At 43.7% G+C, this 23,148-nt stretch overlaps 1 protein-coding gene and 5 non-coding genes across 10 annotated transcripts; 1 reads left to right on the forward strand and 5 right to left on the reverse strand.

Moving 5' to 3' along the window:
* Positions 1-3,324: 3,324 nt before the first annotated feature.
* On the reverse strand, positions 3,325-3,488 carry LOC116360221 (U1 spliceosomal RNA). The gene has a single exon (XR_004206982.1). It is a non-coding gene; the product is annotated as a U1 spliceosomal RNA (small nuclear RNA).
* Positions 3,489-4,609: 1,121 nt separating this feature from the next.
* LOC116360212 (U1 spliceosomal RNA) lies at positions 4,610-4,773 on the reverse strand. The gene has a single exon (XR_004206973.1). It is a non-coding gene; the product is annotated as a U1 spliceosomal RNA (small nuclear RNA).
* A 1,121-nt stretch (positions 4,774-5,894) lies between these two features.
* On the reverse strand, positions 5,895-6,058 carry LOC116360223 (U1 spliceosomal RNA). Its single transcript, XR_004206984.1, has one exon. It is a non-coding gene; the product is annotated as a U1 spliceosomal RNA (small nuclear RNA).
* A 1,121-nt stretch (positions 6,059-7,179) lies between these two features.
* Positions 7,180-7,343, reverse strand: LOC116360233 (U1 spliceosomal RNA). Its single transcript, XR_004206994.1, has one exon. It is a non-coding gene; the product is annotated as a U1 spliceosomal RNA (small nuclear RNA).
* A 1,121-nt stretch (positions 7,344-8,464) lies between these two features.
* On the reverse strand, positions 8,465-8,628 carry LOC116360234 (U1 spliceosomal RNA). The gene has a single exon (XR_004206995.1). It is a non-coding gene; the product is annotated as a U1 spliceosomal RNA (small nuclear RNA).
* A 1,073-nt stretch (positions 8,629-9,701) lies between these two features.
* Positions 9,702-20,939, forward strand: LOC109878780 (OCIA domain-containing protein 1-like). 5 transcript variants are annotated; one of them, XM_031814760.1, is made up of 9 exons: positions 9,702-9,968; positions 10,229-10,313; positions 11,310-11,363; positions 12,080-12,127; positions 12,222-12,342; positions 12,474-12,561; positions 15,380-15,473; positions 18,804-18,968; positions 20,413-20,939. In XM_031814760.1, the coding sequence occupies exons 1-9, from the start codon at positions 9,918-9,920 to the stop codon at positions 20,451-20,453; spliced, it is 747 nt and encodes a 248-aa protein (XP_031670620.1). In that variant the 5' UTR covers positions 9,702-9,917; the 3' UTR covers positions 20,454-20,939. The 5 variants fall into 5 exon arrangements, with proteins under 5 accessions (XP_031670620.1, XP_031670621.1, XP_031670622.1 ...); XM_031814761.1 differs by having other exon boundaries at positions 9,703-9,968; positions 12,216-12,342; XM_031814762.1 differs by having other exon boundaries at positions 9,703-9,968; positions 12,216-12,342; positions 20,416-20,939.
* The last annotated feature ends 2,209 nt before the right edge of the window (positions 20,940-23,148 follow it).

Consider the following 23,148-nt stretch of genomic DNA (forward strand, 5'->3'; position numbering starts at 1 on the left):
AGGGGGGGATGGTAATGAGACCGGTAACATAACTCATGCAAATTATTATTGTGACAAAGTAAAAGTGTGAACAAAATAACCATGACAACAGAAATCTACCGTCAAACTCTTATTAGGTTTATTTATAAACACACGGTAATGGGGGGGAAGCAGGAAAAGGGGCTGAGCTGGACCCAAGGAAAGAAACAGTAAATATACAAAAACACCCCTAAGCTAGACTAGCCTACTTTAACAACAGCTAACTAACCAAAAATACAGTGGGGGGGGTCCGCCCAGTTCTAACTAGTGTATTTAACAAAGTTCACCTACTGGTAGTGTATGCCCATGGGCGACTTGTCTTGGTTTCCCCCTTTTCCCACCAGCAACAAACAAACACCATAACCAAAAACAATACTCACAGGTGATGACAAAGTGCTATGGAGGTGCTCAAACAAAAGCGAGGTTAAGACACAACGCAAGAGTGAAACACAGAGGCCTACAGACATGGCATTTACAGAGAGATTGAGCTCTAGAGCAAACAAATGATGGGGTTTTTAAACCATGGGGAAGGAACTGTGATAGGGTAGGAAATAGGAGGAGGTGTGTCTTCTGATTGATGATTGATTGTTGACTGATTGGGGAGTGATGATTTTCACCTGTGAGGGGAGAAGGAGAGAAAAGAAACACACACACAGGATACACACACACACAGGATAACTGTATCCGTAACACCGGCCATCCCGAGTTCATCAGGCCAGTCAATTTAGCATTTCTGCAGGATTTTTGAGCATGTCAAATTTCTTATGGTATTTGGGCCCCAAAAAAGTTACTTTTGACTTTGACTTTTGACTTCCTATGAAATCATATTGCAAATGGAAAAAACATATGCCTTTTATGCACAAGTAAAAAAAAAAAAGATAATAAAATATGACTAAAGTATGTTGATACAGTTCTTATACATGTGTAATTGACACAAAAATTGAAACAATTTCGAAAAACGGTCCAGAAAGCACTTTTTTAAGGGGTGATCATTTTTGACCAAAAAATCATTTTTTCACAATTTTGCTTTTGGATGTTGACTTGAGGTCCATTTCCAATATGAAAAACCACGGTGGAGCGCACTCGCCACCCCCTGTTGGATTTTTGAAGTGTTACAACTGGCAATTTCCATATGGCATTTGCAATCAACTTTGCATGAATCAACGCCGAATTGGGTGGTATTGACCAATGTGTATATGGTTTGTCCGATGCCAATGATTTGCCATTCATTTTTGTCCATTTCAGGGGGGACTTCCCTTACAACAAAAAAATATTAGCAGACTTTGCCGCCGCTGTGACAACTGCACAGTCAGAACGGGCCCCCCAGGCCGCTCTCATGCTCAGCTCCAACAGCTCCCAGTGGGGGCTCCCATGGAGAGGGTGGGAGTGGATGTAGTTGGGCCGTTCCCCACCACAGACAGTGGAAACCCGCTGGGTGCTCACGGCCAAGGACTATTTCATTAAAATGTCCCGAGGCCTATGCTCTGCCTGACCAGGAGGCAGAGACCATCGTCGACGCCCTGACAGCGGGGATGTTCAGCAGGTTTGGAGCTGCGGAGTTCATCCACAGCGACCCGGGAAGAAACTTTGAGTTCCCTGTGTTTGCCACCATGTGAGAGGCTGGGTATGCACAAGACCCCACTACTCCTATCTATCCTCAAAGTGATGGCCTTGTGGAGCTCTTCAACAAAACGCTTGGACAGCAGCTGGCCATCGTCTCTGCCAAACACCAGCGTGACTGGGACAAGCACCTGCCCATAGTCCTCACGTCATGCCTCCAGCACGCCTGCCCTCCTCATGTTGGGCAGAGAGAGCCGCACCCCTGCAGAAATGCCGTTTGGTCGGTCCCTGGATAGCCCTCCTATTCCCCTGGAGCTGGAGTATGCCCGGAGACTCCAGGACCACCTGGAGACAGCCCACACCTTCGCCAGAGAGCAGCTGGTGAATGCAGGTGTGAGACAGAAGAGGAACTATGACGTTCACACCCGGGGAAGGCTCTTTGTGGCTGGGGAAGATAGGCAGATGCCCCAAGTTGGACAGCCACTGGGTGGGGCCCTGCAGCGTCCTGAAGAGGGTAGGGGAGGTTGTGTACCGGGTGCAGCTTCCTCCCAGGGGGGCACCTCTTCAACCTCCAGAGGCTGAAGAAATTTGGCTTGTCACCTAAAATCCTATCTGACTCAAGGTCATCAGACTGTTAAATAGCCATCACTAACACAGAGAGGCTAATGCCTACATACAGACTTGAAATCATTGGCCACTTGAAAAAAATGGTTGACTAGTCACTTTAATAATGCCAGTTTAATAATGTTTACATATCTTGCATCACTCATCTCATGTGTATATACTGTATTTTATACCATCTATTGCATCTTGCCTATGCCGCTCGGTCATCGCTCATCCATATCTTTTTATGCATATATTTTTATTCAATCCGTTTAATTTAAGATTTGTGTGAATGATTTATTATTCTTGTTGTGGAATTGTTAGATTAGATTAGCCCCCGGGTACCCATCTAATTATTTAATTTATATTACAGCTGTCCACCAATAAAACCCTCAGACTTTTTAATACATATTTTTTTACCTTTATTTAACCAGGCAAGTCAGTTAAGAACAAATTCTTATTTTCAATGACGACCTAGGAACAGTGGGTTAACTGCCTGTTCAGGGGTAGAACGACAGATTTGTACCTTGTCAGCTCAGGGATTTGAACTTGCAACATTCCGGTTACTAGCCCAACACTCTAACCACTAGAGTGGAACAAACTACCACAGGAACTCCAAGCCTGTTTGAAATGGAAGAGTCTATCTGGTAAGAACACCTTTTAATTTACCTGCGCTGCAGAGTGGAACAAACTACCACAGGAACTCCAAGCCATGCCGATCGTAACTTCCTATAAATAATGTCTAGAGTTGGCTAATGATGGACCAATAGAACGGTTTATTTTCCATGACAGTAGGTAAGGCTCTACGCTGTGACAAGGTCCTCCTGTCCTTTGTTTTGTGTTATGTGGAGCCGAGGCCTACTATGATTCGAAAAATATTTAAAAATAGAAATGTGTTTTCAAACGTATTTTCTGTGTCATTCTCGATGATTGAAAATGCTTTATCAACGTGTGGTTTGTGCATGGACAGGCATAATCATCAGTGCTACCATAACAGATCTCATACATTGGGGTTGTCAGAAGACAAATTGTCTCTTTCAGGCCTTACTAAGCTTTTAAAAAGATCCTACATTGTAACACCATTCATCCGATAAGAAAATCTAACTGCTGATAAACCTTAAATATTATTTTGAACATGAAGATCAGGGGAGAGCGCGAACGCAGTCCCCCACTACCAGATATTATGCAATCGAGATTTCCACATTTGAGAAATTCGCAGGGGTCAGCACAGCCGGAGTGCAATGGCTGAGCCTCGCCCTGGGTGAACCGCCTTCTTGATCACGGTGTCTCCCTTGCCAGGTAAGTATGAGTTGTACACGTTGGTAGAGGAGCACTCCTTCCAGGACAAAGGTGTTTGACTCACGGTTACCACTTCTACTACTGATATACCACATCATATTGAACAAGGTTTAATGATGTTTACGAATACAATTGCGGACAAGGTGAAGAAAAAGCAATACATTTTGTTTTACTATATTATATCACGGACCGACTGTTTTCTCATCATGCAACACGGCATAAATTCTATATACATTGAATTTCTTGTCTAAATGTCCGTCTGGTTACACACAAGTAGGCGATGTACCAAATTGCTGAAATCACATTCGTGCACACAGCCAACCGAAAGACACCACTTATTTCTGGTGTTTTGTAGCGTTCCAGACGTTGTAGGAATAGTTTCATCACGCTTGTTTTCTGCTCTCAGTAAAATATGATTCCACCATCGACCACAGGGTGGCATACGACCAACAGATATGGAGGAGAAACAGTAGCCTACTACTTCAACTTTGACTGATTTTATCAGGAAATAAGTGGACCAGGGACATGTCTGTGGAATGGTAATGGTTGACCAGGGCAATGTCTGTTGTCATGGTAATGGTTGACCAGAAAATGTCTGTTGTCATGGTAATGTTTGACCAGGGAAATGTCTGTTGTCAAGGTAATGGTTGACCAGGGAAATGTCTGTGGAATGGTTGACCAGGGCAATGTCTGTGGCATGGTAATGGTTGAGCAGGGCAATGACTGTGGCATGGTAATGGTTGACATTTTCTGTGGACTTAAATGACAAACTGTCCTATAAATGATTTAATAATCTAGCAAATAAAAGACCTCAATCCAGAAAACGTCATGAGGGCACAAAATGATCCATTCACAAGTAGGCCTTTTCCTTGACATTATCGGGACATGACAGGCATAATCACCAGTGCTACAATAACATATCACACACATCCGGGTTATCAGAAGACAAAAATGTATCTCTGAGGCCTTAGTTGACTTATAAACAGACCCTACATTCTATAGCCATTCATCTGATAAGAACATGTAAATGTTGACAAATGTCCCTCTCAACACGAAACTCAATAGAAGTGAGAGTTAAATGAAACACATGGAATTAAATATGCACCTTAATTGTTTTTAACATCAAGATCAGGGGAGAGCGCGAACGCAGTCCCCCACTACCAGAAATTATGCAATCGAGATTTCCACATTTGAGAAATTCGCAGGGGTCAGCACAGCCGGAGTGCAATGGCTGAGCCTCGCCCTGGGTGAACCGCCTTCTTGATCACGGTGTCTCCCTTGCCAGGTAAGTATGAGTTGTACACGTTGGTAGAGGAGCACTCCTTCCAGGACAAAGGTGTTTGACTCACGGTTACCACTTCTACTACTGATATACCACATCATATTGAACAAGGTTTAATGATGTTTACGAATACAATTGCGGACAAGGTGAAGAAAAAGCAATACATTTTGTTTTACTATATTATATCACGGACCGACTGTTTTCTCATCATGCAACACGGCATAAATTCTATATACATTGAATTTCTTGTCTAAATGTCCGTCTGGTTACACACAAGTAGGCGATGTACCAAAATGCTGAAATCACATTCGTGCACACAGCCAACCGAAAGACACCACTTATTTCTGGTGTTTTGTAGCGTTCCAGACGTTGTAGGAATAGTTTCATCACGCTTGTTTTCTGCTCTCAGTAAAATATGATTCCACCATCGACCACAGGGTGGCATACGACCAACAGATATGGAGGAGAAACAGTAGCCTACTACTTCAACTTTGACTGATTTTATCAGGAAATAAGTGGACCAGGGACATGTCTGTGGAATGGTAATGGTTGACCAGGGCAATGTCTGTTGTCATGGTAATGGTTGACCAGAAAATGTCTGTTGTCATGGTAATGTTTGACCAGGGAAATGTCTGTTGTCAAGGTAATGGTTGACCAGGGAAATGTCTGTGGAATGGTTGACCAGGGCAATGTCTGTGGCATGGTAATGGTTGAGCAGGGCAATGACTGTGGCATGGTAATGGTTGACATTTTCTGTGGACTTAAATGACAAACTGTCCTATAAATGATTTAATAATCTAGCAAATAAAAGACCTCAATCCAGAAAACGTCATGAGGGCACAAAATGATCCATTCACAAGTAGGCCTTTTCCTTGACATTATCGGGACATGACAGGCATAATCACCAGTGCTACAATAACATATCACACACATCCGGGTTATCAGAAGACAAAAATGTATCTCTGAGGCCTTAGTTGACTTATAAACAGACCCTACATTCTATAGCCATTCATCTGATAAGAACATGTAAATGTTGACAAATGTCCCTCTCAACACGAAACTCAATAGAAGTGAGAGTTAAATGAAACACATGGAATTAAATATGCACCTTAATTGTTTTTAACATCAAGATCAGGGGAGAGCGCGAACGCAGTCCCCCACTACCAGAAATTATGCAATCGAGATTTCCACATTTGAGAAATTCGCAGGGGTCAGCACAGCCGGAGTGCAATGGCTGAGCCTCGCCCTGGGTGAACCGCCTTCTTGATCACGGTGTCTCCCTTGCCAGGTAAGTATGAGTTATACACGTTGGTAGAGGAGCACTCCTTCCAGGACAAAGGTGTTTGACTCACGGTTACCACTTCTACTACTGATATACCACATCATATTGAACAAGGTTTAATGATGTTTACGAATACAATTGCGGACAAGGTGAAGAAAAAGCAATACATTTTGTTTTACTATATTATATCACGGACCGACTGTTTTCTCATCATGCAACACGGCATAAATTCTATATACATTGAATTTCTTGTCTAAATGTCCGTCTGGTTACACACAAGTAGGCGATGTACCAAAATGCTGAAATCACATTCGTGCACACAGCCAACCGAAAGACACCACTTATTTCTGGTGTTTTGTAGCGTTCCAGACGTTGTAGGAATAGTTTCATCACGCTTGTTTTCTGCTCTCAGTAAAATATGATTCCACCATCGACCACAGGGTGGCATACGACCAACAGATATGGAGGAGAAACAGTAGCCTACTACTTCAACTTTGACTGATTTTATCAGGAAATAAGTGGACCAGGGACATGTCTGTGGAATGGTAATGGTTGACCAGGGCAATGTCTGTTGTCATGGTAATGGTTGACCAGAAAATGTCTGTTGTCATGGTAATGTTTGACCAGGGAAATGTCTGTTGTCAAGGTAATGGTTGACCAGGGAAATGTCTGTGGAATGGTTGACCAGGGCAATGTCTGTGGCATGGTAATGGTTGAGCAGGGCAATGACTGTGGCATGGTAATGGTTGACATTTTCTGTGGACTTAAATGACAAACTGTCCTATAAATGATTTAATAATCTAGCAAATAAAAGACCTCAATCCAGAAAACGTCATGAGGGCACAAAATGATCCATTCACAAGTAGGCCTTTTCCTTGACATTATCGGGACATGACAGGCATAATCACCAGTGCTACAATAACATATCACACACATCCGGGTTATCAGAAGACAAAAATGTATCTCTGAGGCCTTAGTTGACTTATAAACAGACCCTACATTCTATAGCCATTCATCTGATAAGAACATGTAAATGTTGACAAATGTCCCTCTCAACACGAAACTCAATAGAAGTGAGAGTTAAATGAAACACATGGAATTAAATATGCACCTTAATTGTTTTTAACATCAAGATCAGGGGAGAGCGCGAACGCAGTCCCCCACTACCAGAAATTATGCAATCGAGATTTCCACATTTGAGAAATTCGCAGGGGTCAGCACAGCCGGAGTGCAATGGCTGAGCCTCGCCCTGGGTGAACCGCCTTCTTGATCACGGTGTCTCCCTTGCCAGGTAAGTATGAGTTGTACACGTTGGTAGAGGAGCACTCCTTCCAGGACAAAGGTGTTTGACTCACGGTTACCACTTCTACTACTGATATACCACATCATATTGAACAAGGTTTAATGATGTTTACGAATACAATTGCGGACAAGGTGAAGAAAAAGCAATACATTTTGTTTTACTATATTATATCACGGACCGACTGTTTTCTCATCATGCAACACGGCATAAATTCTATATACATTGAATTTCTTGTCTAAATGTCCGTCTGGTTACACACAAGTAGGCGATGTACCAAAATGCTGAAATCACATTCGTGCACACAGCCAACCGAAAGACACCACTTATTTCTGGTGTTTTGTAGCGTTCCAGACGTTGTAGGAATAGTTTCATCACGCTTGTTTTCTGCTCTCAGTAAAATATGATTCCACCATCGACCACAGGGTGGCATACGACCAACAGATATGGAGGAGAAACAGTAGCCTACTACTTCAACTTTGACTGATTTTATCAGGAAATAAGTGGACCAGGGACATGTCTGTGGAATGGTAATGGTTGACCAGGGCAATGTCTGTTGTCATGGTAATGGTTGACCAGAAAATGTCTGTTGTCATGGTAATGTTTGACCAGGGAAATGTCTGTTGTCAAGGTAATGGTTGACCAGGGAAATGTCTGTGGAATGGTTGACCAGGGCAATGTCTGTGGCATGGTAATGGTTGAGCAGGGCAATGACTGTGGCATGGTAATGGTTGACATTTTCTGTGGACTTAAATGACAAACTGTCCTATAAATGATTTAATAATCTAGCAAATAAAAGACCTCAATCCAGAAAACGTCATGAGGGCACAAAATGATCCATTCACAAGTAGGCCTTTTCCTTGACATTATCGGGACATGACAGGCATAATCACCAGTGCTACAATAACATATCACACACATCCGGGTTATCAGAAGACAAAAATGTATCTCTGAGGCCTTAGTTGACTTATAAACAGACCCTACATTCTATAGCCATTCATCTGATAAGAACATGTAAATGTTGACAAATGTCCCTCTCAACACGAAACTCAATAGAAGTGAGAGTTAAATGAAACACATGGAATTAAATATGTACCTTAATTGTTTTTAACATCAAGATCAGGGGAGAGCGCGAACGCAGTCCCCCACTACCAGAAATTATGCAATCGAGATTTCCACATTTGAGAAATTCGCAGGGGTCAGCACAGCCGGAGTGCAATGGCTGAGCCTCGCCCTGGGTGAACCGCCTTCTTGATCACGGTGTCTCCCTTGCCAGGTAAGTATGAGTTGTACACGTTGGTAGAGGAGCACTCCTTCCAGGACAAAGGTGTTTGACTCACGGTTACCACTTCTACTACTGATAATACCACATCATATTGAACAAGGTTTAATGACGTTTACGAATAGAGTTGCGGACAAGGCGAAGAAAAAGCAATACATTTTGTTTTACTATGTTATATCACGGTCCGACTGTTTTCCCATCATGCAACACGGTAGAAATTCTATATACATTGTATTTTTTGTCTAAATGTTGGTCTGGTTACACACAAGTAGGCGATGTACCAAAATGCTGAAATCACTTTCGTGCACACAGCCAACCGAAAGACACCACTTATTTCTGGTGTTTTGTAGCGTTCCAGACGTTGTAGGAATAGTTTCATCACGCTTGTTTTCTGCTCTCAGTAAAATATGATTCCACCATCGACCACAGGGTGGCATACGACCCACAGATACGGAGGAGAAACAGTAGCCTACTACATCATCAACAAGACACGGTCGTAGCTACAATGGTTGGTTTTTAATTCATTGTTTTATTTCACCAGGTAGGCCAGTTGGGAACAAGTTCTCATTTTCAAACTGCGACCTGGCCAAGAATAAAGCAAAGCAGTGCGACAAAAACAACAACACAGAGTTACACGTAATACTCGCGATCGGGATGCGCCGAGGTGTGTTTGTTTGTGGGCAGCTACATTTGCTATCAATCAATCAATCAGAATATGCATTAGCGTTTCATCTTTATCCCTACCCCTTGCCCTCTTGTGAGATATAATGCACATTGATAGCAAACGTCCTCGTCGTGTGGTTTGTATCATAGCAGCAGACAGCAGCAATCTAAATGATAATCTATGATCAGACCAAAAACATGCGAGGTTTGTTGTCGTGCATAAGAACAGTCATTAGCCGTGGTATATTGGCCATATACCACACCCCTTGGGGTTAATTCGATAATTGGATTTAGAAAAAAAAGAACTGGAATACATTTCCTCGTATAATGTTGTTCCTCTTTGAATGCGATTTAACTGCGAAGAAAAACATTCAAAATAAAAGTCCTCGTCAAAACTTCCCGTTCCATGGCTACTACTACTTCCGGGTCAGCTTCGCTCCATGCAATGACATTGTAACCAAATATTTACGAAAGTCAAATACGGGGTGTGTGTCTGTGCACGTTTTTTGCTATTCATGCTATGAATTTGTACCAGACATTTACGAAATCTATACGGGGAGTGTGTCTGTGCCAGTTGTTGCTATATACATGCTCTGAAAGACAAAGTTGACCGACATAGTTTTACAATATGACACCAATGTCTACGGGATTCACAGATGAGCGACAGGGCGAAGCACAGGTAAACACGTAACAGTAAGCTGCTCCAGTAACTAAGCTACTGTTCCCTAGCTACCCTCATCTGTCACTTGCAGTCATTTAACATGCTTACTGCTACTAGCAAGTTGTAGGCTAACTAGCTAACGTTTTCTATGCACTCGAATTCTTGACAACAACAAAAAACACAAACCGGTTACGTCAATGAATATCTATTGATAAAATCAATCAAGGTTCGTTTTTGGGACAGCTAACCTGTGTGTCTGTGTGTGTGTGTTTGTATAGAGTCCTGTAGGAATGGATTATATCCCCACAGAAGATGAGAGGAGAGTCTTCAGAGAATGCAACCAGGAGAGTTTCTGGTACAGATGTAAGTTACCATGGGTAACACAAGACGAACAAAATAGCAATAGATTTTACAGGAGTCTATATTTTTTACAGGAGTCTGTGTTTTTACAAGAGTCTGTTTGACAGGGGTCTACATTTTTACAGGAGTCTGTGTTTTACAAGAGTCTGTGTTTTACAGGAGTCTGTATTTGACAGGAGTCTGTATTTGACAGGAGTCTGTGTTTTACAGGAGTCTATATTTTTACAGGAGTCTGTGTTTTACAGGAGTCTGTATTTGACAGAGGTCTGTGTTTTACAGGAGTCTATATTTTTACAGGAGTCAGTGTTTTACAGGAGTCTGTATTTGACAGGAGTCTGTTTGACAGGAGTCTGTGTTTTACAGGAGTCTGTTTGACAGGAGTCTGTGTTTTACAGGAGTCTGTATTTGACAGGAGTCTGTTTGACAGGAGTCTGTGTTTTACAGGAGTCTATATTTTTACAGGAGTCTGTTTGACAGGAGTCTGTGTTTTTACAGGAGTCTGTGTTTTTACAGGAGTCTGTATTTGACAGGAGTCTATATTTTTACAGGAGTCTATATTTTTACAGTAGTCTGTTTTACAGGAGTCTATATTTTTAGAGGAGTCTGTGTTTTACAGGAGTCTGTATTTGACAGGAGTCTATATTTTTACAGGAGTCTGTTTGACAGGAGTCTATTTTTACAGGAGTCTGTTTTACAAGAGTCTGTATTTGACAGGAGTCTATATTTTTACAGGAGTCTATATTTTTACAGGAGTCTGTTTGACAGGAGTCTGTGTTTTACAGGAGTCTGTGTTTTTACAGGAGTCTGTATTTGACAGGAGTCTGTATTTGACAGGAGTCTATATTTTTACAGGAGTCTATATTTTTACAGGAGTCTATATTTTTACAGGAGTCTGTATTTTTACAGGAGTCAGGTTCATGTTCAATATATCATTCCTTCTATGTACAGGTATTGGTGCACACGTGATTCTAACCTGGTTTCTCCCCTCCCTTCCTACAGCCGTGCCTTTCTCAGTGGTCAGCATGCTTGTCACTCAAGGCCTCATCCATAGAGGTAGGCCCACCTCCCATTTCCATCATCACTATATCTTAGTGTATGATAGTGTATGATCTAGGAGAGCATCTCAATACTCTGATATAGAATAGTAGCTTCCGGTTAGAGATACCTTAATGACAAGTAGCGTCCAAGATGATAGTGTATGATCTAGGAGAGCATCTCAATACTCTGATATAGAATAGTAGCTTCCGGTTAGAGATACCTTTATGACAAGTGGCGTCCAAGATGATAGTGCAGAGACAGCAGCCAAAAAGATTGAGGTGTTTTCTGCAGAACACAGGAGAGTCAGTCTTGATATCACTAGTCCAATTCATGGTAGAAAAGGCAAGTGTTGACCAGGTGGGCATCAAGACCGACTCTCCTGTGTTCCTTCCTGTCTTAACCCTGGTGACATCAAGATCGACTCTCCTGTGTTCCTTCCTGTCTTAACCCTGGTGACATCAAGACTGACTCTCCTGTGTTCCTTCCTGTCTTAACCCTGGTGACATCAAGACCGACTCTCCTGTGTTCCTTCTTGTCTTAACCCTGGTGACATCAAGACTGACTCTCGTGTGTTCCTTCCTGTCTTAACCCTGGTGACATCAAGACCGACTCTCGTGTGTTCCTTCCTGTCTTAACCCTGGTGACATCAAGACCGACTCTCCTGTGTTCCTTCCTATCTTAACCCTGGTGACATCAAGACTGACTCTCCTGTGTTCCTTCCTGTGTTTTAGGAGCTCTGACGTTGTCGTCCAGGTTTGGATCTCTCCCTAAAGTGGCCTGTGAGTTCACTGAACACAGATGTTTGTGTATAAAAAAAGTGTGTGCGCATTGTTATTATGAGATTGTAATACAGATGTGTGTCCCCAGTTGCAGGGCTGTGTGGCTACCTGGCAGGGAAGATGTCGTACATGAAACATTGTCAGGAGAAGTTCAAGAGGCTGGAGCACTCCCCTCTGGGAGAAGCACTGAGACAGAGGACCAGACCCAACGCACAGTCAGTAACACACACACACACATACATTCACTCACTCACTCACTCACACACACACACACACACACACACACACACACACACACACACACACACACACACACACACACACACACTCTCCTCTTCTCTCTCAGGTCGTCTCAGGGCCCCCAGTCAGAGATGAGTGACCCCGACCAGGTGACCTTTGACCCCATGTTCCAGGCCTCTGACCCCCAGAGCCAGGTACACACACACATTTCAATACTTTCTTTGAATCCACCCATCAAATGTATATAAAAAATGGATCCAAACATTTCAAAGTTCCCTGTATGCATGGCAACCAACAGTACAGGAAGCACCTCCTTCTCCAAACAGCTAGGCTGCCCACGACAGCTGAAACAGAGCAGTACCTAGACAACTAGTCTCCTTGTCCAAACAGCTAGGCTGCCCACGACAGCTGAAACAGAGCAGTACCTAGACAACTAGTCTCCTTGTCCAAACAGCTAGGCTGCCCACGACAGCTGAAACAGAGCAGTACCTAGACAACTAGTCTCCTTGTCCAAACAGCTAGGCTGCCCACGACAGCTGAAACAGAGCAGTACCTAGACAACTAGTCTCCTTGTCCAAACAGCTAGGCTGCCCACGACAGCTGAAACAGAGCAGTACCTAGACAACTAGTCTCCTTGTCCAAACAGCTAGGCTGCCCACGACAGCTGAAACAGAGCAGTACCTAGACAACTGGTCTCCTTGTACAGTGCCTTGCGAAAGTATTCGGGCCCCCTTGAACTTTGCGACCTTTTGCCACATTTCAAGCTTCAAACATAAAGATATAAAACTGTATTTTTTTGTGAAGAATCAACAACAAGTGGGACACAATCATGAAGTAGAACAACATTTATTGGATATTTCAAACTTTTTTAACAAATCAAAAACGGAAAAATTGGGCGTGCAAAATTATTCAGCCCCTTTACTTTCAGTGCAGCAAACTCTCTCCAGAAGTTCAGTGAGGATCTCTGAATGATCCAATGTTGACCTAAATGACTAATGATGATAAATACAATCCACCTGTGTGTAATCAAGTCTCCGTATAAATGCAACTGCACTGTGATAGTCTCAGAGGTCCGTTAAAAGCGCAGAGAGCATCATGAAGAACAAGGAACACACCAGGCAGGTCCGAGATACTGTTGTGAAGAAGTTTAAAGCCGGATTTGGATACAAAAAGATTTCCCAAGCTTTAAACATCCCAAGGAGCACTGTGCAAGCGATAATATTGAAATGGAAGGAGTATCAGACCACTGCAAATCTACCAAGACCTGGCCGTCTCTCTAAACTTTCAGCTCATACAAGGAGAAGACTGATCAGAGATGCAGCCAAGAGGCCCATGATCACTCTGGATGAACTGCAGAGATCTACAGCTGAGGTGGGAGACTCTGTCCATAGGACAACAATCAGTCGTATATTGCACAAATCTGGCCTTTATGGAAGAGTGGCAAGAAGAAAGCCATTTCTTAAAGATATCCATAAAAAGTGTCGTTTAAAGTTTGCCACAAGCCACCTGGGAGACACACCAAACATGTGGAAGAAGGTGCTCTGGTCAGATGAAACCAAAATGGAACTTTTTGGCAACAACGCAAAACGTAATGTTTGGCGTAAAAGCAACACAGCTCATCACCCTGAACACACCATCCCCACTGTCAAACATGGTGGTGGCAGCATCATGGTTTGGGCCTGCTTTTCTTCAGCAGGGACAGGGAAGATGGTTAAAATTGATGGGAAGATGGATGGAGCCAAATACAGGACCATTCTGGAAGAAAACCTGATGGAGTCTGCAAAAGACCTGAGACTGGGACGGAGATTTGTCTTCCAACAAGATAATGATCCAAAACATAAAGCAAAATCTACAATGGAATGGTTCAAAAATAAACATATCCAGGTGTTAGAATGGCCAAGTCAAAATCCAGACCTGAATCCAATCGAGAATCTGTGGAAAGAACTGAAAACTGCTGTTCACAAATGCTCTCCATCCAACCTCACTGAGCTTGAGCTGTTTTGCAAGGAGGAATGGGAAAAAATGTCAGTCTCTCGATGTGCAAAACTGATAGAGACATACCCCAAGCGACTTACAGCTGTAATCGCAGCAAAAGGTGGCACTACAAAGTATTAACTTAAGGGGGCTGAATCATTTTGCATGCCCAACAGTTTTATATCTTTATGTTTGAAGCCTGAAATGTGGCAAAAGGTCGCAAAGTTCAAGGGGGCCGAATACTTTCGCAAGGCACTGTAAAAGTGAGAATGTCCTCGTCAACGGCAGCATTCTGGTACATGGAATGAGAGACAGAGTGGTCAGTACTGTCCAGAGCAGTGAGTTCCCCCTGCAGCCTCAGGCCAGTCTAGTGTTGTAGTAGCTGGGAGACAGAGTGGTCAACACAGTCTCAGTCTAGTGTTGTAGTAGCTGGGAGACAGAGTGGTCAACACAGTCTCAGTCTAGTGTTGTAGTAGCTGGGAGACAGAGTGGTCAACACAGCCTCAGTCTAGTGTTGTAGTAGCTGGGAGACAGAGTGGTCAACACAGTCTCAGTCTAGTGTTGTAGTAGCTGGGAGACAGAGTGGTCAACACAGTCTCAGTCTAGTGTTGTAGTAGCTGGGAGACAGAGTGGTCAACAGTCTCAGTCTAGTGTTGTAGTAGCTGGGAGACAGAGTGGTCAACAGTCTCAGTCTAGTGTTGTAGTAGCTGGGAGACAAGAGTGGTCAACACAGCCTCAGTCTAGTGTTGTAGTAGCTGGGAGACAAGAGTGGTCAACACAGCCTCAGTCTAGTGTTGTAGTAGCTGGGAGACAAGAGTGGTCAACACAGTCTCAGTCTAGTGTTGTAGTCGCTGCATCCGTCTGATACCGAGGAGTGTTGTCCTGGATGTACGATGAGCTTCTGCAACAACACTTGCAGTCTGACCACAACTGCATCCGAGGCCGTCACTGGCTCAGTTTTACATATCAGTCCGTGTCCAACCTGATCTCCAGTCAGTGTTCTGTGTAAAGTGTTCCCGTTTTGATTGTGTGTGTCAGGTCCCACCCAACGCCAGAGACTATGGATACAGTGACGCCCCCACCGCGGCACAGACCAGCCGCACCGCTGCAGACATCGACTACAACATGCCAGGTAACCGTGGCAGCAAGTAGTAACCTAACTACAGTTGTTAACCATGACAACCCTCCAACGGTATCCTCCTAGTTATAACTGCCTGATTTAACCTCAGTCTGACCCCCCCCCCCTCCACCTCTCCTCCTGCAGCTCAACCTCTGACCTGTATATCTTGAATGTCTGTCCCCTGCAGCCCAGGGTCGTTTTCACTAGGAACCGAGCCGGGAAGGGGGCAGGGTGAAGTTGGCCCTAGACACTGATCTTAGGTCAGTTGCATCCCCCCCCCCCTGCCCCTCCACTAGTGGTTAAAGTTACCATTGGGGGGGATGAGGAAGCTGATCCTAGATCTGCACCATAGACTTAGATAGATGACATCATTTGCATCTATCCCATTGTGGCGTCTGGGGGCACGAGCAGCACCATTAAGGCCATCTCTAGGTTGAAGTAGTCCATTTTCTACTATTTAAACAGAGTTGGTAAACCAACTGAAAGGGAGCATACTGCCCCCTGGAGGGTGTTGTCTGAACAGGAATAAAGTCTAGGTAGGTGATTTACTGCCCCCTGGAGGGTGTTGTATGAACAGGAATAAAGTCAAGGTAGGTGATTTACTGCCCCCTGGAGGGTGTTGTCTGAACAGGAATAGTCTAGGTTGGTGATTTACTGCCCCCTGGAGGGTGTTGTCTGAACAGGAATAAAGTCAAGGTAGGTGATTTACTGCCCCCTGGAGGGTGTTGTCTGAACAGGAAAAGTCTAGGTAGGTGATTTACTGCCCCCCTGGAGGGTGTTGTCTGAACAGGAATAAAGTCTAGGTAGGTGATTTACTGCCCCCCCTGGAGGGTGTTGTCTGAACAGGAATAAAGTCTAGGTAGGTGATTTACTGCCCCCCTGGAGGGTGTTGTCTGAACAGGAAAAGTCTAGGTAGGTGATTTACTGCCCCCTGGAGGGTGTTGTCTGAACAGGAATAGTCTAGGTAGGTGATTTACTGCCCCCTGGAGGGTGTTGTCTGAACAGGAATAAAGTCTAGGTAGGTGATTTACTGCCCCCCTGGAGGGTGTTGTCTGAACAGGAATAAAGTCTAGGTAGGTGATTTACTGCCCCCCTGGAGGGTGTTGTCTGAACAGGAATAAAGTCTAGGTAGGTGATTTACTGCCCCCCCTGGAGGGTGTTGTCTGAACAGGAATAAAGTCTAGGTAGGTGATTTACTGCCCCCCTGGAGGGTGTTGTCTGAACAGGAAAAGTCTAGGTAGGTGATTTACTGCCCCCTGGAGGGTGTTGTCTGAACAGGAATAGTCTAGGTAGGTGATTTACTGCCCCCTGGAGGGTGTTGTCTGAACAGGAATAAAGTCTAGGTAGGTGATTACTGCCCCCTGGAGGGTGTTGTCTGAACAGGAATAAAGTCTAGGTAGGTGATTTACTGCCCCCTGGAGTTATGGAATGTTTTTTTCACAAGTAGATCATTCATTGGTTGATCCCTCCTCATGACCTGGATGGAATGGTGTCATCTTTCCTTTAACTCACCCATAGGAAGTCCCGCTCAGTTGACTACTTCAGAATGGTGGAAGTCCTCAATGACAATGTCCATGTTAAAACAGGTTATTTTCCAAGTAGATATCTATCTACACTGAACAAAAAATATATATTTTTAAAAACACAACATGCAACAATTTCTGAGTTTACTGTTCATATAAAGAAATCAGTTTAATTGATATATATTCATTAGGCCATAATCTATGGGTTTCACAGGACTGGGAATACAGATATCTTTAAAAAATATATATTTTTAATGTAGGGGCTTGGATCAGAAAACCACTCACTATCTGGTGTGACCACCATTTCAAATCAAATTTATTTATATAGCCCTTCGTACATCAGCTGATATCTCAAAGTGTTGTACAGAAACCCAGCCTAAAACCCCAAACAGCAAGCAATGCAGGTGGAGAAGCACGGTGGCTAGGAAAAACTCCCTAGAAAGGCCAAAACCTAGGAAGAAACCTAGAGAGGAACCAGGCTATGTGGGGTGGCCAGTCCTCTTCTGGCTGTGCCGGGTAGAGATTAGAAACCTAGAGAGGAACCAGGCTATGAGGGGTGGCCAGTCCTCTTCTGGCTGTGCCGGGTGGAGATTAGAAACCTAGAGAGGAACCAGGCTATGTGGGGTGGCCAGTCCTCTTCTGGCTGTGCCGGGTGGAGATTATAACAGAACATGGCCACCATTTGCCTCTTCAATGGCTTTGCAAAGTTGCTGGAAATTGGCGTGAACTGCAACACACTGTCGTACACAGGTCTTTCCAGAGCATTCTAAACATGCTCAATGTCTGGTGTACGCAGGTCATGGAACTGGGACATGTTCAGCTTCTAAGAATTGGGGCGGCAGGGTAGCCTAGTGGTTAGAGTGTAGAGGAGGTAGGGTAGCCTAGTGCTTAGAGTGTAGAGGAGGTAGGGTAGCCTAGTGGTTAGAGTGTAGAGGAGGTAGGGTAGCCTAGTGGTTAGAGTGTAGAGGAGGTAGGGTAGCCTAGTGGTTAGAGTGTAGGGGCGGCAGGCTAGCCTAGTGGTTAGAGTGTAGGGGCGGCAGGCTAGCCTAGTGGTTAGAGTGTAGGGGTGGCAGGCTAGCCTAGTGGTTAGAGCGTAGGGGTGGCAGGGTAGCCTAGTGGTTAGAGTGTAGGGGCGGCAGGCTAGCCTAGTGGTTAGAGTGTAGGGGTGGCAGGGTAGCCTAGTGGTTAGAGCGTAGAGGTGGCAGGGTAGCCTAGTGGTTAGAGCGTTGAACTAGTAACCGGAAGGTTGCAAGTTCAAACCCCCGAGCTGACAAGGTACAAATCTGTCGTTCTGCCCCTGAACAGGCAGTTAACCCACTGTTCCTAGTCCGTCATTGAAAATAAGAATTTGTTCTTAACTGACTTGCCTGGTGAAATAAAGGTACAATAAAATATATAAAAAATAGTTTACAGATCTTTGTCAGATCATTATGCTGAAACATGAGGTGATGGTGGTGGATGAATGGCACGACAAAGGGCCTCAGGATCTCGTCACGGTATCTCTGTGCGTTCAGATTGCCATCCATAAAATTCAATTGTGCAAACTGGGATGGGCCTACCTGAATTTGTCAAATAAACAGTGCTCGTGTTCTTTTTCCTGACCTGTCACCTCTGACCCCTGAAGCCCAGTCGTTCCAATATAACGAGGAGCCCAGGAGGAAGCCAATCATGTACGAGGACTTCTAACCTTTACCCTCTAACCTCTGCCCCTCCCCCTCCAGCCCAGTCGTTCCTGGATGACGAGGAGCCCAGGAGGAAGCCAATCATGTACGAGGACTTCTAACCTTTACCCTCTAACCTCTGCCCCCCCCCCCTCCAGCCCAGTCGTTCCTGGATGACGAGGAGCCCAGGAGGAAGCCAATCATGTACGAGGACCTAAGGAACAAGAACCGAGAAACCTATGAGGTCACGCTTACCCAGAAGGCTGAGACGCTGCTCAAACCAGAGTCTGACCGGCCAGGGAGGACCGCCCCCAAGAAGGACTGTGAGTTAGTGGATGTGTGCCAAATGCCACCCTATTCCCTATATAGTGCACTACTTTAGACCAGAGCTCTATTCCCTATATAGTGCACTACTTTAGCCCAGAGCCCTATTCCCTATATAGTGCACTACTTTAGACCAGAGCCATATTCCCTATATAGTGCACTACTTTAGACCACAACCCTATGGAACCCTATTCCCTATATAGTGCACTACTTTAGACCACAACCCTATGGAACCCTATTCCCTATATAGTGCACTACTTTAGACCAGAGCCCTATTCCCTATATAGTGCACTACTTTAGACCACAACCCTATGGAACCCTATTCCCTATATAGTGCACTACTTTAGACCAGAACCCTATTCCCTATATAGTGCACTACTTTAGACCAGAACCCTATTCCCTATATAGTGCACTACTTTAGACCAGAGCCATATTCCCTATGGAGTGCACTACTTTAAACCAGAGCCCTATTCCCTATATAGTACACTACTTTAGACCAGAGCCCTATTCCCTATATAGTGCACTACTTTAGACCAGAGCCCTATGGCACCCTATTCCCTATATAGTGCACTACTTTAGACCAGAGCCCTATTCCCTATGGAGTGCACTACTTTAGACCAGAGCCCTATTCCCTATATAGTACACTACTTTAGACCAGAGCCCTATTCCCTATATAGTGCACTACTTTAGACCAGAGCCCTATTCCCTATATAGTGCACTACTTTAGACCACAACCCTATGGAACCCTATTCCCTATATAGTGCACTACTTTAGACCAGAGCCCTATTCCCTATATAGTGCACTACTTTAGACCAGAACCCTATTCCCTATATAGTGCACTACTTTAGACCAGAGCCCTATTCCCTATGGAGTGCACTACTTTAGACCAGAGCCATATTCCCTATATAGTGCACTACTTTAGACCAGAGCCCTATTCCCTATATAGTGCACTACTTTAGACCAGAGCCCTATGGCACCCTATTCCCTATATAGTGCACTACTTTAGACCAGAGCCCTATGGCACCCTATTCCCTATATAGTGCACTACTTTAGACCAGAGTCCTATGGCACCCTATTCCCTATATAGTGCACTACTTTAGACCAGAGCCCTATGGCACCCTATTCCCTATATAGTGCACTACTTTAGACCAGAGCCCTATGGCACCTTATTCCCTCCTATTCCCTATATAGTGCACTACTATAGACCAGAGCCCTATGGCACCCTATTCCCTATATAGTGCACTACTATAGACCAGAGCCCTATGGCACCCTATTCCCTATATAGTGCACTACTTTAGACCACAACCCTATGGAACCCTATTCCCTATATAGTACACTACTTTAGACAGGAGTCCTATGGCACCCTATTCCCTATATAGTACACTACTTTAGACCAGAGCCCTAATGGTGTTTATCATCCCTTCATCCTCTCCTCTCTTTTAGCAGGGAAGAAGAACGTCTACGGAGACAGCTTGGAGGAGTGAGTCTCTCCATCTGTTATCACTGACAGTGCTGATTGGACTACAATACCCACAACCCCCTTGTGGTTGCTTTGCTATTATTTACGTCTCAATTTATGAATGTATGGGATAATCTCAATTGCATTTCCTTGATTCCTTGCGTCCTCTCTCCTCAAAACCCATTGGATGAGGAGGTCAGGAGGTCAGCAGGTAGCCTAGTGGTTAAAAGCGTTGGGCCAGTAACCAAAAGGTTGCTGGTTCAAATCACCGAACCAACTAGGTGAGAAAAATAAAAAAAATCAGTCGACGTGCCCTTGAGCAAGGCAATTAACCACAATTGCTCCTGTAAATTGCTCTCGATAAGCGTCTGCTAAATTACTTAAATATATTTTTTAAATTAGGGCCTCCCCCCTCCTTGCTAGGAATCAAGGAAATGAGATTCTCCCATTTGTCTGTCTGATTCTGTCTTTTGAAAACATGTCAATAAACCCAATTGGTTTTGAAATTGCATACCGTTGTCTTTTTGTGTGTCTGTCAATCAGAGAATGATAAGAGGCCTCTCTATTGGCCAAATGGCCTTTCCACTTCATTGGCTGATACCTCCTGTGTTTTTTTTTGTTATCAATGATAACAGGTAATCATTCACAGGGTCATACTTATGAATCATTCTGAAAGAGAGACATCTTTCACCTTGTTAAACAAGCAGGTATTTGTGTGGTAATAACCAGACTTTTTTTTCTCCCCCCAACAGACATTATTGACAAATGTATTCCAGTAAGTTGTGACATTTTTTTGTACCTTTATTTAACTTGGCAAGTCAGTTAAGAACAAATTATTATTTTCAATGACTGACTAGGAACAGTGGGTTAACTGCCTGTTCAGGGGCAGAACGACAGATTTGTACCTTGTCAGCTCGGTGGTTTGAACTTGCAACCTTCCGGTTACTAGACCAATGCTCTAACCACTAGTACTAGACCAACGCTCTAACCCTGCCGCCCCACATAAGGAATGGATTCAAAATATCCCGTTCTGAGGGAACAAGGAGAAACACATTTTCCCTATTGGAGTCAACTGGATTAAGGAGGGCAGGTCAAGAAGGTGAAATCTGGCTACACCTCTAAATAACATGAGAGTTCCAGATGGAATAGCATCAGAGACTACGGAGAACTCTCTAGGTGTGTAAAGGATACTGTAACGAAATTTTAAAAATCCTCATAATTGAGTAACAATCCTTCTGCATTAATATTATCAACGGACACCTCCTGGTGACCCTGTAGGAGTCATGTCCAACCGCGTCATCAGGATGGATCAGCCAATCGTGAAGAAAATCTACAAACAAAAATGAGATTGAGGCAATGGTGCTGCCACAGAAGCAATAATGGCACAAGATAAGTCCTCTATCTATATGGTTGCAACCTGCCAACCTAGGGTCGATAAACCAATCAGCAGTATGGATTGAAACATGTCGTTTTTAAATGCACATTTTTATTTCACCTCTATGGGATCAGTGTCCCTAAACTGGCCCTAATGGGACTAGAATGAAGAAAGTAACAGCCAACTTTCCGGGACATTGACATGTCTTATATATAGCTTAAATTCTAGTTAATCCACCTGCAATGTCCAATTTACAGTAGCTATTACAGTGAAAAAAAATACCATGGTATTGTTTGAGGAGAGTGCACAACAACAAAACACTTATTAAAGCAACTGGGTTTAATACATTCACCTCTGAAGGTAAATAATGTACTTACAATGCAGTAGTCTTGCTCTGATTTGTCATCCTGAGGATCTCCCGAGATAAAATGGAGCATGGTTTTGTTTGATAAAATCAATTTTTTTATATTCAAATGTAGGAACTGGGTTCTACAGTTTTAACCCCTGTTGTCTCTGGCCCCACAACCACGCCGCTCGGACATCTAGATGTGTGAAGGTTAGTGTTTTTTTCTGTAGGGAAGCTAATTATCCTTCATTTATGACATTCCTGGGCGTGTGTAAACTTGAATTGTTTTATTACCATAGCATTTTTGTATGTTCTCTATAGTTATGTACTTGATAATGTATCAATTGGCCAATTTGGCACATTTGGGCAAACTCCTGGCAGACCTGATACAAAATATTGTGTCGTAAATTAAATGCTTCACTGGATCAGTCTGAAACCCACTGCTGCCACCTGGTGGCCAAAATCTAAATGACAACTATCTGACTATGGCCTTTCTTTTGGGTTTCAAAGATGATAAAATAAAATAAATATAGAAAATAGAAAATAGAAAACGCATGTTTTTTGGTTTGTATTATCTTTTACCTGATCTAATGTGTTATATTCTCCTACATTAATTTCAAATTTCCACAAACTTCAAAGTGTTTCCTTTCAAATGGTATCAATAATATGCATATTTTTCTTTATTTAACTAGGCAAGACAGTTAAGAACAAATTCTTATTTACAATTACGGCCTACCCCCCTGGACAAACCCTCTCCTACCCCGGACGATGCTGGGCCAATTGTGCTTCGCCCTATAGCCTGGGAACGAACCAGGGTCTGTAGTGACACCACTGCAATGCCATAAGACCGCTGCGCCTCTCAGGAGGCCATAAAAGCCACATAGCTCAGTAACTACAACAAATGGAAACAATTGCTTTCCTATATACGGTTGTTTCATATGACACAACTTTAGTGGTACGGACAGAAGGAAGAGGTTTAGCTCATGTGTGATCATCATG

This window comes from Oncorhynchus kisutch, unplaced genomic scaffold (assembly GCF_002021735.2).
Source record: "Oncorhynchus kisutch isolate 150728-3 unplaced genomic scaffold, Okis_V2 Okis07a-Okis12b_hom, whole genome shotgun sequence".
Lineage (NCBI taxonomy): Eukaryota > Metazoa > Chordata > Actinopteri > Salmoniformes > Salmonidae > Oncorhynchus > Oncorhynchus kisutch.

What these genes read in the sequence shown, in the direction of transcription:
- LOC109878780 (XM_031814761.1), top strand. Translation starts at nt 9,918, where the DNA reads ATGACACCAATGTCTACGGGATTCACAGATGAGCGACAGGGCGAAGCA. An exon ending in AGCGACAGGGCGAAGCACAG is followed by an intron (nt 9,969 to 10,228) that starts GTAAACACGTAA and finishes GTGTTTGTATAG; the next exon opens with AGTCCTGTAGGAATGGATTA. An exon ending in ATCTCTCCCTAAAGTGGCCT is followed by an intron (nt 12,128 to 12,215) that starts GTGAGTTCACTG and finishes GTGTGTCCCCAG; the next exon opens with TTGCAGGGCTGTGTGGCTAC.